Source organism: Pungitius pungitius, chromosome 13 (assembly GCF_949316345.1).
Source record: "Pungitius pungitius chromosome 13, fPunPun2.1, whole genome shotgun sequence".
Taxonomy (NCBI): Eukaryota; Metazoa; Chordata; class Actinopteri; order Perciformes; family Gasterosteidae; genus Pungitius; species Pungitius pungitius.
The window spans coordinates 10,938,858-10,955,112 of record NC_084912.1 but is presented as its reverse complement, the minus strand read 5'-3'; the positions used below and the strand labels follow the sequence as shown (position 1 = coordinate 10,955,112).

Here is a 16,255-nt window from a genome sequence, read left to right as displayed (position 1 = left end):
TAAGAAACCCGCACATTAGCCCCCCAGGTCCCGCCTCCCACTTTATCTTTCATAATAACAGCACAGTAAAGGCAGCAGCGCAAACAATGATATTAGGGTTTGGATAGTGCCTGAAAACCCCACATGTCCCAGAGATCCTAAGGGGGGGGGGACAGGTCACGAAAGAGTGGCCTAATTGACTCTCTTTCTGTCTCAGCGGGCCTCCCCATCGCCCTCCTCATCGCCGAAGAGCACCGACTCCCTTGTTCATACAAGTCTAAATGTGCCCAGTGATCCGGGGGACCAGCGAAGTTTCTGAGCTGCTCGGTAAAAAAAAAAACCACATCTTCAAAAGGGACAGCGCTGCTCTGCGATGGAGACATCCCTGACAACTCGATGCCTTGTACTTTTAAACTTCAATATTAGAGACTTCATCAGGTACAAAGGTACTGCAATGTGTTGAAGCATTGTCTCCTCAATGAAAGGCAGAGTAGCTCAGCATTACGTCAGTGTTACACCAGTAGTGATTACGTCACTTAAAAATGCCTGGGTAGTATGAGGAGTAAAGAAAGAGTATTTTGGTCATCTTGGTCATCTCTTGGTCATCTCTGTGTATATATATATATATATATATATATATATATATTCAATCCTGGATATTAGCATCGCTCACAACTGCAGGTAAAAATTGCAAGGCAAAAAAAAATACAAGCACCGCCAGAGTAAAGGGGGAAAAAAAAACTGCGGTATTTCTAAACTCATTCTCACACATGTTGTATTGAGGAGAGCATACTGCAGTCTACCGCCAATTGTTGGCCAGAGGTTATATAACTCCTCATTTTTGAGATTCTTCTCAATTCACTTCCCTGTCATGGACCTTTGTACCAAACAGGGGGGAAGAGGCCTCATCCACACATCCAGAGTCCGGGAACGACTCGTCACCCCGCAGAGCCCGAGGCAACACATCTTTGTCTCTTTCAAACACCCAGGGGCAACATGGAGCGCTGCAGCCTTCTAATCCTGTCTAATCTGGACACAGGGAGGCATCTGGAGATAGGGATATGGCTAATCCCAGACAAGGAGACAGAGGGCACTTTGCTGAGACCGTGAAACAGGGGATGTGAGTTAGGCGAACCACGCGTCAAGGGAGGGGTATTCTTCAACACAACGGAATAAACAATGTCAAATAGTATTTTAACTCAAATCAGCAACAATAACGAAAGAGTGAAGGAAATGTAAAAGAAAAAACATCCGAAGAAGTTACTGTTCCCGTATTATTGCTGGTGAGACAAGGAAATACTTACTGTGCCCTGCTCTAAGGGACGCAGGTGATCTGTGGATGGCAATAGGCACAATATGGTGACGCTTGTTTCCATGGGAGAGGTGAATGTGGTGGAGGCTCTCCACAGCACCAGGTTCCGAGCCGGCCACAAAGCCCAGGGCCAGGGCAGTGATCCACAAGGCCAGGTGGGGGAGTGAGGCTGAATTCCGGTTTAGGGGCTCTGTTACCGGCCTCAGGGGAGAAAACTGTGTCCACCAGCCCCCGGACATCTTCCCTGAGTTGCCAGATGAGGCTTCAGGTCAAGGTGGAACTTGGTGAGCCCTACAGACCCATTCTTCTCACCTTGCCAAAATTCACTTCGCCAAGAGGCACCCGCACAGATCCGCAGGCAAAGAACCAAAAAAAAAAAAAAAAAAAAGCAAAGAGGGGACACCACACAAGATGTCGGTTGCGAGAAGAAAAGAAAAAAAGAGCCTCTTGCTGTTCTCCACAGAGTTAAGAAATCCACAAGAGCGCCCAGGGAAGTAAAGCGGTATCATACATCATCATACGGAAACAATCAGATGCAATCAATCAAGGAATGAGGGCAACCTCAAACAGAAATGGAGAAATCCCAGCTTGCTCCGATTCCCCGAGTTCCGCTATTCTCTGTTTCTCTTTATCCTTCTGTTAAGCTTTCTCAAAATGAAACACCTTCCAACAAAAAAAAAAAAAAACTACATTAATATTCCCAAACATGCAATTGCCAGGAAACACAAACTTCAGTGGAGACTGATGGCACTTGTGCCAAGTGAATCTCTTCAGAAGATCGAGGCAGGTGTTCGCTTCTCTTCCTGCCTGCAGTGGTCTCAAAGGACGTCCAGAGGAATGGGTACATAGTTAAATCCGAGTCACATTTCCCCGCTGTCGGACAGCTGCAGCAGAGTGCGGGAGACGGCGTGATTGTGCCTGTAAGTTGTGCCAAGTAGCGCCTGCACGCCTTTCCCCCCGTCTCGAGATCTCTGCTCCCACCGAGACCAAGCGATCGCAAAGACAGCACCTGAGAGAGCAGCCCAGGGCACAAACACACAATCACACAAGGGCAGCGTCGGCAGCGCCGTTCCAGAAGATGTGCGCAAGAGGGGAGTGAGGAGAGAGGAGAGAGGAGAGGAGAGAGGAGGAGGAGGAGGAGGAGGGCAGAGGGAGGGGGAGCCTCGACAGCCAGCCAGGAAGCAGCAGAGAGAGCGAGCCGCTATGCAAATGGCCAGCGTCCACACAGCGAATCACTGGAGCCTGAGTGCATTACAGAGGAAGAGCCTATTTAGACAGAATAGCAGGAATTGAAGCTATGTCCCCCAGCCCTGGATCCTCTCACAGCCCCCCCCCCCCCTGCTCCCCCCGTTCAGTCATTTTCAATCCACTCTCCCGCGTGGACATTCACGAGCAGTAAAAGGACGAAAGAAAGCAACCAAGAATGGATTCATTTTTGTTTCTACTCTTACTCTAGACTGTTTTTTTTTTTTTAAACCACTCTCTGTCTCCCTTCCTAGATTTTTTTTTCCCTCTCTGTGAATCTGGGGAATTTGTAAGTTAATAGTCCTGCGGATACAAAACAAGTCAAGCCAAGCAGTCAAACACAATCCTTGCCTCTCCATCCTCCGGCAAAACAGCTTTTTGTAGGTTCCTGACTGGACTCCGCCGTTGGTCGCTAGCAAGATTTTAGAAGAGTGATGATGCTGCAGCTCAAAGAGGCAATTCTCCCTTACACAAAATCAAATAAACACAAACGAGCATGTGAACAAAGCATGCACAGCAGTGTGGACACTGCCTGCAGAGAGGGTGCTCCATCTGGGAGAGTCTGCCTCGCCTGCTAATAAAAGATCATTTCTCGCATGGGGAGGGGATGCTGATCACAGGCTCCGACCGCAGCGCGGGGTTACGGGAATGTGGAGAACATGTGGACATGAAAGTCTTGCTGATAAACACAATCCGGTTCAGCTGGGAAGTGTGCTCAGCGTTCAGAGTTCAGGGCTGGGGAGCACAAGGCTCAGCTGCAGTGTGCCTTGCCTCTGTTTGCACGCCGCCGATTCAACATCCTCCCCTTGGCTGTTCTAAGCTGGAGGGGCCAAAAAACGGCCGTAAGCACTGCTGAGCTGATCTTTGCGGTTTACAGGGAATACACAGCCATTTTATGCCCGAGGAAAGCCAACTTAGCTAGCGTGACACAAGGGGATAATGTGTCCCTCTCTGATGTCTTTTCACAGGAAGACAATGACAGACACCTTCGGATGAGGAAGAGTTAAATGAAACTATTGAAGGGAGATTGCTCTTTATCTCTTTACTTAGCGCATGCATGGTTGCTGTAGTGTGAATTTGGCGAAACAAGCAATAAGAGCAGTAACTTTGTTATGAAATCAACATAAGTGGAGAGACATAGTCTGCCATCTGAGACGAGCACAGAGGATTTCTCTGTAAATGGTATTGCGTTCCTGTGCAGAAGCAAAATGCGGTTGAAGTACAAAACAGATGCTGCTCACATTAGGCAACTTTGCGGTTCTCACCTTGTAAAATCCCAATAACCTGGTGCAGCCACCTGATGAACCACTGCTCTGTTCTCATTTGCATTGGTGAAAAGAAATGCTCCTGCAGAATGTGTTTACACTTTGATAATTATCAGCAGTGCAATTTGCATAATTACACCTAATAAGCAAATCTATCAGGGCTGCTTGACAAGGACAACAAACAGACTTATTTTGTCCTCAACCAGAGACTGCAGGAAAAGAACTGGACGAGTAATGCTTCCTCACGTTCTAATATTTTTACAAGTTCCCACCGGGTATTTAGTGGAAACGCTTTGTTGGTATGCGGCAACTTAAGTAAATGCCATCAGCCTGTGAAGTGAGGCACTGAACAGATTCAACCTAAGTTACTTGTTAGTTTGTGCCCCCAAGTGGTGGAACTATGAAGTACACAAAAGGTATACTGGTTTACCAAATAGCCAGCAGCTGGAGTTTGAAATATAAGTAGGCAAAGATGTTATTATAAGTGTATTACTAAAAGTCTGTAATGAATCCATTCATATATTCAGACAATAAAGTTTTGCTCAGATATATCAGTCTGATTCTAATCATTTCCTATAAAACCACCTGGACCGTAATACCATTAAGCCTTGAGGTGGTTGATCTTTACTTTGATCTGATTTGGCGTGACAATAACTGAAGTATGCAAAGCCAGAAAACAAGATAACATGGAAGCAGCTGAAGGGAAAACACTCACATCTAAATTCCTTGTGCCTGCACAAGAGCAAACATCTGGGATATAAGCCTAAACTAACTACAACTCAGTTACAGATATGATCTGCTTGCACCAAATGATTGCAGAGAGATGGCCACAAATCCTTTCACCATTACATACCATTTAGATAAGTTTTAGTTTTTTCTATCGTGTTCCAGTTAGCAAGATGTCTCCTTGACACAAAGCCAACTACAGCTCTTTGTTTCCAGTTAAGCCCCAAAGGATTGTTCTAGTCTCTGATGCATGTGATGGTTTAAGCACAGTCCCCTTTTGGATCTAAGTATCTGTGTTTTTGTGTTTCTTTTGAAGATAAAATGAAAAGTTAAATAATGCCACGGAGAGTTACTTAAACAGCAAACAGGGAAATATGGAGCACACCCCCTTGAAGTAAGGTATCAGCGTGAAAAGAGATAAATTGGTCTTAGGGGTTATAGTCTCTTGGAGAGCAAAATAAAATAAATGGACATGAGTGGTCTCTAGTAGTTACTCACTTAGGACTCCAACCACCACAGTGCACTCCACTGATCAGATGATTTTTGGAGGAGTGGAGGAATAGTGGAGGGAAAGCTGCAGATTGGGGTCTAAGAGTGCCTGACCCAACTAGAGCAAGCCCTTGAAATCAGTTAAAGGTCTATCAGGCGACACCTGGACTGACTCTTTAGAGAGAAATGGCCACTTAGAACCACGATAAGAGCAATATTTCTCCTCCCCGAGAGCCACTGTGATATCTACTGCAAAAACACATCTAATGAATTTAAGCAAGCAAGATTACAGCAGCTAACTGTTTTCTATTCAGGTGCAGTTTAGTACATCAGATGAAACTTGAGGGCCTGAGGGCAGATGCCGCATGAAGGCCAAGCCATGCATGCCCCTGGTATACCTGTTGTGTGCTGAAGTGACACATCTGTGTCAGGCAAAGCATATGCGTCCTTATACAAGAGGGTGTTTGAATGCTTCCATAACAAAAAAAGAAGCATTCGAAGGACAACGATAGAAATATGAGGAGGAGAAGGAGAAAAATGAAAAGAATGGAAACATGGTGGGAAATGGAGATGGATAAAAGCGACCCTTGACTACTTAGATGCACATAAGGAAGCCAGTGGAGAAGCAACGGTTACAGCTACATCAGTAACCGTGTCAGCCTTTCATCAGAAAGATATTGCATCAACATTATCACTGCCATTCATTGCCATTTAATTGTTAAACCTAAGCTTTTTCTACAACGGGGGTAAACTGTGAACATCAAACGTTTCATTACTCGGTCAAACATGCTGAGCAATCTTGACAGAAAGACAGTCGGGAACACAGTGCGCTGATGCTAATGTATGCAAGTGTACGGAAATAGAATCAGAGTTCTGTCTTAGTCACCCCGAGATGTAGCATGATAGGAACAGACAGATACAGGGAGGCAACACTCAATACAAACACACAAGCTGTGCAGCACACGGGCCGATCACAGTGACGATACCGTTTGTGTGGGCGGAGCACGTTCCCCCCGAGAACCTGTCTTACAGATTATGCTTCTGTATCAGGTAGAGTGGGTGAAGGTAACTCTGAACACAATGTATAAGGCATCAACTGGATGATTTCTAGTGCAACATCATCTCATCACCTCTGGCTGCAGAGCCAAGCAGCTTAAGGATTAAATCAGTGCGGCCATGACGACCCCCGTCGTGTGATTAGCTCTTTCTATGAACATCTATCCATCATGCATGTGCAGCCGTCGCAGTCAGTGATGCGTGCACTTTAGGCCTAGAATAATCAGCTACATGGTTTAGGGGAGATGCAGCAGCCCTCACACACCACATAGAGATGTGTGCTGCACTGTTCATTATGCAAGCTATGAAGACTACATAAATAACACCACTCGGGCTGATAAAACGAACCCCTAATAGGAAATTAATGCAAAATGAGTGTTGTTAAATTCAATCCGCAAATGGAACTGGGTGGTGGTATTATGGGATGACTTCATCTTTACTTGCAGCAAAACAAAGAAACCAAAACTCCACATTAAAACGCATTCATCCTTACTCTATTTTTTTTCTCACATGACTTAAGACATTACGATTCATTTAATGGAGCTACTAATTTAAGTAAAAGAAAAGGCTAATTTATAAACACTCTTTTGATATTGTTAATGCCTAATGTTGTTTTGTTTGATTTTAGTGTTCACATACTGCAGCATTTATTTTGGTTTGTTGGTCTCGTTATTTATTTCATTCATTTAACTCAACGCTACTCCATTTCATTGATGCAGTATTTATACAACATATATCATAAAAGTGCAGTGACATAGTTGTGATCAAATAATGACTTTTCTTATTGATCATAAACACAAATGCATTAGAAAAGATACTAACATGCACACACTTGCTTCAACGGCTGGAGCGAGCCAAAATGACATATATGGCAGATAAAGAGATTTATTTTTAACTGTACATCAGGTGGCTGGCGAAGGAGGATTTGCAGTCGAACTGATGTGTATTTTCTTTTTTTTCCAAATGCATAAACAATGCTATATTATTGCTATTAATTTCCATAAACCATTTAAATACCCATTAAGATCAAGCATAGTGAAAATAAAATTCCCAAATCCTTGAACCTAAGTGCAAATAAAGTGTGTGTGTGTGTGCCTGCTTGATTACACGCATACTGTGTGTGTGTGTGTGTGTGTGTGTGTGTCAGTGGGAGGGTCCTAACTGTCAGTGAGAAATGGGGTTCGAAGGTCGGCAGCTTTCCTGAGCGTTTCTTTCTATCTCTTCTGACAGTTTCCAACATGCAGTGAGCCACCGGGGCACTGCGTCCGTCTCAGTCTTTCCAAAAATCCATCCGAAATGGATCAGTTCCTTTCTCGGTGCTCTTCGTCCTGAACAGGTCAAGGACGGACTGTGTCTCCCATTAGGAGTCCAAAGCTCCTTTGTTAACGCACCACTCTGACGCTGCTCCAGCTAACTGGGATGGCAGAGGTTTAATGGAAAAAATGGTATCTTCTAGATATAAAAGTAGGCTACTTATAAAAAAAAAAAAACTGCTTCAACTACTTTTGAAATAAATGTATTCCTTTTCAAAATAAAGCATTAGAAAAGAATATGCTGTACTCTGGAGATGTATACCACCCTCATATTCTGGTTTGAAAACTACAGAAATATGGCTGTTTACGTATACGTATTCTGCAGTAAGGGCTTGAATTCACTACATGGAGTCAATAATAAAAGCATCTTCTTCACACACATCAATGGGCACTACACCATTATTTTTCTTTTCCAGCATTAATCAGACAAGGTTTAGACAAGTTTAAACTCCATTCAACATCAACTAGAGGAAATGTGATATTATAATGATTAATTTCTGTGTACTTGAATTACTACATTGGGTTTGAATTATTAAATTAACACCAATTCAGTGATATGCATGATATTAACTTCAGAGAGCAGTACTGGGAGTTGACTAGTCTCTCCTGGCTCTCACCTTCATGTCAATGCGCATGAGTGCATGCAGCTTAAGCATTTTGATGCTGGGTTGAAACAAAAGATTAAACTGCGTGGAGCAAACTATTCTGTTGCTGCAGAATAATCAAAGTCGGTACTTCTGACCACATTCTGACATAACAAAGGGAAGAGAAGGAGCTGAGCCTATTTGGCTGCGTGGTAGGGAGGCATAAGGGTGAGTTTAAGAAAAGATTGATGGTAGAGAAGAAAAAGAAGATGGGGAACTTCATTTCATAGTCTAAACGCTGCTTTGAAAAGCAGATGGCAGGGGAGAACCTGCCTCCAACACACATTTAAGGAGAAGGGCTGAGGTAACACATTCTTGTGAGGGTTTATGTACTGCTACGGGAGATTGTGATGGCAAACAAGGCCAAGATCTTTGGATTTGCTTTTGACTGGTTTATAAGATAAAAGCCAGGGGGTGTCATGAAGAAAGGCTGAATGATGTGTTGCCGCTGCCCTCCGAGACATCAAAAACACAGAAAGTGCGTTTAGAAGTCAGAGGAGGGCAACATGCAATCCTCCCAGCCAGCTGCATCTTAGACACCAGTGGTCTTGCACATCAGCTTCCAGGCAGATGTAGAAGTCTGTAGGGGAATCTGGCTTTGTTATGGGTGTCGCTGTGTGGGGTTTGGGACAAATTAGACAAAATGGCACGCAAAGTGAATGGTCTTTCTCCACATGGACGACTGCATAAGCAGAGGCTCCCTGTGTAACATCTCCACACTCAAGTCTGGTAGACAAATACATTTCACTTTACCGTAGTGAAATGTGTTCTTTTTTTTCCTGTGATAACACGGAAAACATGCGACAAAGTGCCATGAAAAAAGACCAGCAAGAAAAAGATTGGTATGTGTCAAAGTGATGCTGGGGAGTGACTGATTAACCGTGAACCCAGTTAAACAGTTCAAATAACATATTAACGAAACCTAAATAGAGAATAGTTGGCCCACCGTAAAAGGTCAGCCCTGATGGCAGCAAACTTTGGGGCTCATCCCTTTCACTTTAATCAGGTGGCAAATAAGAAAGAGGAAATTGGCTTTGATCTTGAGATGTTGTAGCATGTATCGGTTGGCGGTTATTGATTGGCAGAGAGATGCAAAGCCATCAGAGCAATGCCTTCACGCATGCTGTTACTGTGATGATAACTATGACCTCTGACCTGTCAAAGGTGGGTTTTTTAGGAAATATTATCTTCTTTACTGCATGTTTTGATTACACTGTCCCATCAGCATCAACATTTGTAATTCTAATATAAAGTGATTTAATTTTCTCTGGAATGACTTCCGACTATGCAATCAATTACAGAATGTCAACCGAAGCAATCAAAAGTTTTTAAATAGTTTAGTACGCCTGCTATCATTACATTCTTTAGGGATGTGTAACACTGTTGCCCACAGTTGTGTTCCATAGCCTGAGGGGAATGTTCACAGTGCCATTGTATCACCCAGCAGGGTAGTTTCTCAGTTTTCTACTCAACACTTTAATTAGTATTGTCTTGTGGAGGAAGAAGAGCTTCTTATTTCCTGTCAGCATTCCTCTCCAGGCAACTAATTAATAAATACAACCTCAAAGATTAGGCACCACTGCGCTGTGATGAGATCTAGATGAGATTCTGATTACAACAAATACAACTGAATGTGCTGAATGCTGGTGCACTGCTCTGATCTGACCGAATACTGTTCATCCGGACAAAGATAATGTTGAAAAAGCAAGAGGACTGCTCCACACAACTAAGTTGGTATTGTCGAGGACTAGAGGATAGGAGGATTTATTTTAAACAACCAATTTGTGTTTAAATTGGCCGAAAGAGAGCAAGTCGTCCTTAGATTACAATATGATGCGCCGAGCCTCGGTTTGGTGAAAATCAGCTTGGGGCCCAGATAAATTCTAACGTTATTAGGATGTGTTCACACGCAATCTCATAAAATGTAGTGTTAGTGAGAAACTTGAAATAATCTAGTAATCCTGCAACATAAATACATTAAGACTGGTTTACACTGCGCTTAAAGCAGCTAATTACACATCATTACAACTATTACTCTATATTATTTTAATCAATGAAAGATTTTTATTGTTAATTTCATTAATCATTTGAATTGTGTGCTTTTATGAAAAAACTAAGATATTGACATATTAAAAGATGTAGAATTTGGTTTTGGTTGAAAGGATGTTTCTAAGCCTTTTTAGACCTGCTGCTATAATAAAGTTATCTGCATACGCTAATTTGAATCATCAATAATCTGCCTTTGATCATTTTATGCAGATCAGATATTTGATCTGAACGGTGACTGATCCATAATACAATCTGAACGCTGTCCTTTATGATCCGTTACACCTCAATAAAGAGGCACACCAGAGCTCCGTCACACCATAAGAACAGCACCATCAGCAGGTGTATAATAGGTTTAAAATAGTATCAACTCAGGGGTGTGAAGCAACTTGATGATCATTCCGTTGTCTCTCGTGCCATGTAATTAATTATACACCCCTTTCTGCAGGGATAGCACTGCTTGGGCAAAGTTACAGACAAGTTACAGCATCCACAGTAGGAGGTACGGAGACCTGGTTTCCATGCCAACAGGCCTTACCCACTGCTTCCTGGCACAGAAACCCATTTAAATGTAGACACTCAGCCAGTTTACGAGGGAATTATTGAAAAATAATTAGGCCAGACAGTGACCACTTGTATTTTAGAGTTGTAAGTAGACAAAAGTGGCGAGTAAAAGGGGGACAGCAAGAAGACGCCAACAGTAAAGCCTTATTCTATAGCTCAAGAATTATGCAAAATATCGAGGAACATTTCAACTCCAACGGCAACCGGCTGTGAATGTATGTGAATTAAGCAAACTCATATATAATTGTGTGATGGTGGATTAAGACTCTACTGTATACGGTTCATTTCAAAAGGGGGTCTTCATTACATAGTAGAGAAGAGTATGATGAATAATTGATTTTACTCTCTTTTTGTGTATGTAGATACATGTTTTTGATAACATTCAATTTGCTTGTGCATTTTAAAAGCATAACAATCAGTTAAAACATTACATTCAACGTGCTTTAAAAAAGCCTGTGTTCACATTTGCGTGAATGTTTACCAAGAAAAAAGACAAAAGCACTTAAGACTTATTCTCTCATATCTGGAGACACACTGGCTGTCCTCAGCTAGGTCAAGCTTTCAATACACAATTTTTTCAGACCCATTCATTTGTTTCGCTGAGCTGCATTAAAAGGGGGCCCCAGCCCAGGCAAACGGGACATTACTTCCATGTGAGAGCAGGCTGTTTACTGCACTGCTTCTTATCCCCTCGGCCTCACTACTGGACTGAGTTCCCCCTTGTATTGATCCAAACCAAACTAAGTGGGCTAGGGTCACGCCACCGCAGAGGACAGGGACAAAACTGTCTGCTGTACTTCCTGCCTGCTAGCGTGTGTGCATATGTGTGTGTGTGTGTGATTGTTTATCTTCATGTTAAATCCAGAGGACCGTCATGACACTACTAAAACCCAATTGCTGCATAATAAAGACCATTTAAGGCAGATGCCTGAAGAGTTAAAAGAAGCTAATCTGGGAATAAAATGTTGTTCATGCAGAATAGAAATGCTACTACATGCTACAAAACATTTACACATTGGGTGTGATGCATTGCTGCTTGTAACACAATAATCTGTTACGAAAGAGAAGAAAACCCAGCCCCAGTCTGCAGAAAGATTGTTTTCATTTTCTGTACACTATTCGATTCTTTTTTAATCATTTATTTGAACGCTTGCTTTTGAGGACTGATGCAACAGACGTGCGTGTTCCTTTGTCTCCAGATGAGGGGCCTCATGATAGAAATAAAGTCCTCTCTCTGTCTTCTGTATGCGCTTGAGAAAAATCAGACCCGTGTCTAATGCAGACCACACACTGGATACGGAGCCTGGGGCCCAGACGGACGATTCTCAAGGTAGAAGAACAAGCACAGACGAAGTGAGACGGGTCCTCTTTGCCCCCCGGGCAGAGACGATCAGACCAGACCCATGCAGCCTCCATTGTTGATACAATATCGACATGGCACTAATAGCTCGGGCTAGAAAACTAGGCGGCGGAAGCAATCAGGCGAGAATAAAATTGCGTGAAGGCCAGGCATCCTCCTCACCGAAGCCTCTCTACGACCCACTTTGGTTCAGCAGTAAACACCATCCTGTTTGTCTCTATACATTACTCTCAGATGCTCCACCACTGCAGGCAAAGTCCCTCGGGAGATCTAGACTGGAGTTAAGGTTCAAAAACACACACACACACACACACATACACAACACAGGCACCAAGCTTTGGTATCTGAGTGAGAGCCACCATTTTTTTAAAACATTATTGGACCTTTTAGAGAAGACAAGACGGAGTGTAGCAATATCAACTGATACCCCCCTGCTTAAAAGAATACCCTAAAACTGTTCTGCTTTGGGCTGATATTGGTTTTTTATTCGCACAGCAGCAGTGATGACTTCATCACATACTGAGTCTTCTTTCTGTTCCCTCAGCTGACATGCAATTTTATTTCTAATGGCATTAAAATAGCTTGTAGTGATGACTCTAAACGCGCGCTTAACACCATTCACAACCAACATAGTTCATCTCACATGTATGATGTTTTGACAGACACTCATCTTGGCCAGTGTGTGATTCTTTTTCTACTCCAGTTTCACTGACTGCAGGTATCCAGTGGGGATAATTGGTTCTAAAAATATCACTTTAAAGACACCGTGCCCACAGTTCATTCAAAAAACGTGCGGGCACGTCACAGGGATGAGAGTGAGATGGGAGATGGTGAAGAGAAGATCTGAAGACGGTTTTTATATCGATGTCATCATCCCACCAATCATTCTCGTCTGAAAGGTGCAGCACTGTTCTGAAACACCTTTATCATAGCACCCATCATTCTCAGCACAGCCAAGAAACGTGGATTGCACTGAAATAAATGAAACCCAAATGAAACTGCAGGTCTTTGGGAGGAAACCACTGCACCCCGACGCAGATGAGTCGTCATCTTGCTGCGAGGTCACAGCGCTGGACACTCGACCAAAGAGCAAAAATGCAAGAAGAATGCTGTTTATCCTTTTTCGCTGAGGTCAGGTGCACCACAGTTCATTCAATTACAACGGCAACGACAAACAAACATCAATCTACAGTATTGTGCCCTAAATAATTCATATTTTGACTTTAAATGAGCAGTATTGTACAGCAAGATTTAATAAAATGCATCCCGGCTATGAATGCTTCAGGCCAGGGGCTGAGGAATGGAGATTTTCTCCTTGTGAGAGGGCAGATTAGCCACTAGAGAAATATGAGTTAATGCAGCAGACTCACCATCTAAGTTGCCTCCTCAGAAAGCCATTGCTCCTTTGTAAATTGCCTGCGTCTCAGATTATGCAAATATATCTGGTAAAAAGTGATATTTCCCTCGGAGAAGCATCTCCTTTTGCTGCCGCCCTGCTTCTCCTCTATTCCCACTGCAATCCATCAGCACAGATAAAACCCCACCATCTCTAGCCTCATTTTTCCTGCTCATAGAAATTCCTCGTCAGAGTGGGGATGTCTTGCTTTCTGTGGACTAATTTAGTTTACCCTTGGTGAAAGAATTTCTTGGGAAGCATGTATCTTTGTGGTTACATATTGCATGTCCAAGGCCTGCACATTGATCCGTCCTGTTGTTCAGTCAGGTCAGCAGGGATTATGACATTGAGCTGCGGGAAACGGACCAGAAGGTAGAGCACTTTTGCTCAGATATGAATAGACAGCGTGTCCTTGGAGGCCCTCTTTTCCTACTGCAGTAAATGAGCTGTATCTACGCTCTCAGGATGAATATGTATTACAGGAAGAAAGTTCCAGACTGCCTTTCTTCCCTCTTCCCTCGGGAAGGATCACCAGGAGTTTGCCATCAGAAAAATCCCTCAACAACTATAGAAGCCTCCTGTGTTGATCCAAACAGGGTCTGAGGAATAACAAGGGAGAGTAAAACGGGCAAGGAGGGGTAAGACCAGGAGGGGTTACACCCAACTCGCATCTCACGGACAGAAGAATCCTTTTAGCGTTATCATAGGGAGCAGATATGTGCGCGTGCAAGGGCTTCACGGGAATCTATAACACTTTCTGTGCGTAACAAAGGACGGGGGTCTTACCAAGCCACTGGAAGTGACACAGAATGCATTAACATTTATGCTTCTCTCTCAACTCTCTTTTGTGTCATTTCCAGAGTGCCCACTCTTTCTCCTTAATGCAGTACAGCACGTTGCCCATTCACCCCTCACTGTGAGAACCGCTGCAGAAGAAAATAATGACCAGAAGTCCCCAGTGCATGTTTTGAATAAGGAAGTAGACCATTTTCTAAAAGGAGCCAAAGACATTACCCTAGTTCTCTCAAAGGCTTATCATTAATGAGCACAAAGTCTGTTAAACAAAACAGCAATCTAATTGTCTTTAGGAGAGATTAATATCGGGGAACTTTTAAATTGTGTAATGTGGCTAAAAGTAAGTTACATTATACATTAGAAAATAAGATGATTTCCAAGGAAAGGCTGGCTAATTGTATTGTTTAAATTCTTAAAATAAGTAATAAATAAGCCTTTCTTCATAGTAATTAAAACTATGTTAACACATATAATTATAATACATTAACTCAATTTTATTTTTTTGTTGTGTAAAAAAAAAACGTAATTTACTTAACAGCAAACACATATCAATACACTTTTCTGCTGACTATAGAGTAGACTATCTACTAGAGGAATATCAGTTAATGCAGCAAGCTCACTATTTAAGGTGTGTTTGAGCTTTGATTATTTGGTTTCGCTTGTTAGACTTGTTTGAGAGGTTTTATTTAGCAGAAAACAATGTTTGTTGCTCCCTCTAGTGGTACATCTCTTAAACATTAATGAGCCTTCATAGAACTAGATGTCACAATCCTAAACCATACTGTCCTACAAAGATGCAGCAGCGTTTGACACCCTCAATGAAGAAAATGTATATTCAAAGCAGAGCTAGTGAAGTCGGCTGAAGATTTATTCCAATTGACTAAAGTTACCCAGTGTTGGGACTTTACTTAAATCAGTTGCAGAGTTGACAAAGCAAGTTGGTCTTGTTTCTGGCAAATATTATGCTTTGTGAGGACACAAACATAGCATAACGGCGGGACACGATAATGAGCTGGAACACAAACGCTGTGTGAAAGCAAAGTATAAAAATGGCCGCGCTGTTGACGATAACACTCCACATTTAAACGCCAGGATTCTCCCGGACGTGTTTAATTAGCTCCAGAGAACGACGGAATTATCCTCCTAATGCTTTGAGTTGCGAGGGGATGCATGTTTTCTATCTAGTTGCATGACTGCTGAAATAAAAAACAAAAGAAGGGAGTGTCAGCCTACCATCGTTACAGAGTGGTCCTCCAAATGTGGTCATGCTGCAGTCACAGCTGAAGCCCTCCCACTGCTGAAGACACACTCCCTGGTTGGCACACGAGTCCTCTTGGCACGTTGTGCTGGGGCCTGAATATGGAGACAAATAGCAGACTTTTACAATAACAGGCATTACATTCTGCAGATTGAACCTGCGGTGAAATTAAACGTCACGCCGGACACACAGAAAAATATGCTTTCTGAACATACGTATGCTGTGCAAACATATTTTGTATTCCATCAAACGTTTTTTTTTAGCACAAAAACCTCAACGTCAGGATTACATTTTGGATTTACAGCCTTTGAGCATTGCAGTAGTATGTGATTAACTTAATATGAAACAGGAGATGAAAAATTACAAAAAAATGAATCATGTGTCCATAAACAATTGATATATAAAAACTAAGTGTTATGAAGTTAAGTTTAAGTACAAAGCGATATATCAATAAAATATACATTTATTCAAATACAAAACTAAACAGAACACATTAAATGACATAAGAATACAAAAGGTATAAAAAGAAAAACACCAGTACTTAAAATAATATTCTAAAAAAAAAGTGAATAATTTTTAGTATAAAAAGTTTAAGTATTTAAGTATATATTGTGCATATATTCAAGCTTAATATTGACAATAATATTGAGCAAGTAACACAAAATATGATCAAATATGACATATAGGTAGATATATACTTGTTTCTAGATTATTAATATTGTTTACACCACACAAGTGAATGTGTCTACCAAATACAGCACACACTGTAATGTAGTTCACCTTTCCTCCTCCAAACTGCAACCTGTC

The 16,255-nt window shown here is 42.3% G+C and overlaps 1 protein-coding gene across 18 annotated transcripts in view; it reads right to left on the bottom strand.

Annotated features, from left to right (window-relative positions):
- LOC119214513 (neurexin-1a-like) overlaps positions 1-16,255 on the bottom strand; it is a 206,128-nt gene that overhangs the window by 86,255 nt on the left and 103,618 nt on the right. For 14 of the 18 annotated variants that reach the window (XM_062566562.1, XM_062566565.1, XM_062566563.1 and 11 more), the window contains one exon: positions 15,424-15,543. In XM_062566562.1, the coding sequence (XP_062422546.1) occupies positions 15,424-15,543 (120 nt within the window). Of the gene's footprint in view, positions 1-1,283; positions 2,387-15,423; positions 15,544-16,255 lie in introns of those variants that run through there. The other 4 variants (XM_062566576.1, XM_062566577.1, XM_062566574.1 and 1 more) reach the window with 2 other exon arrangements.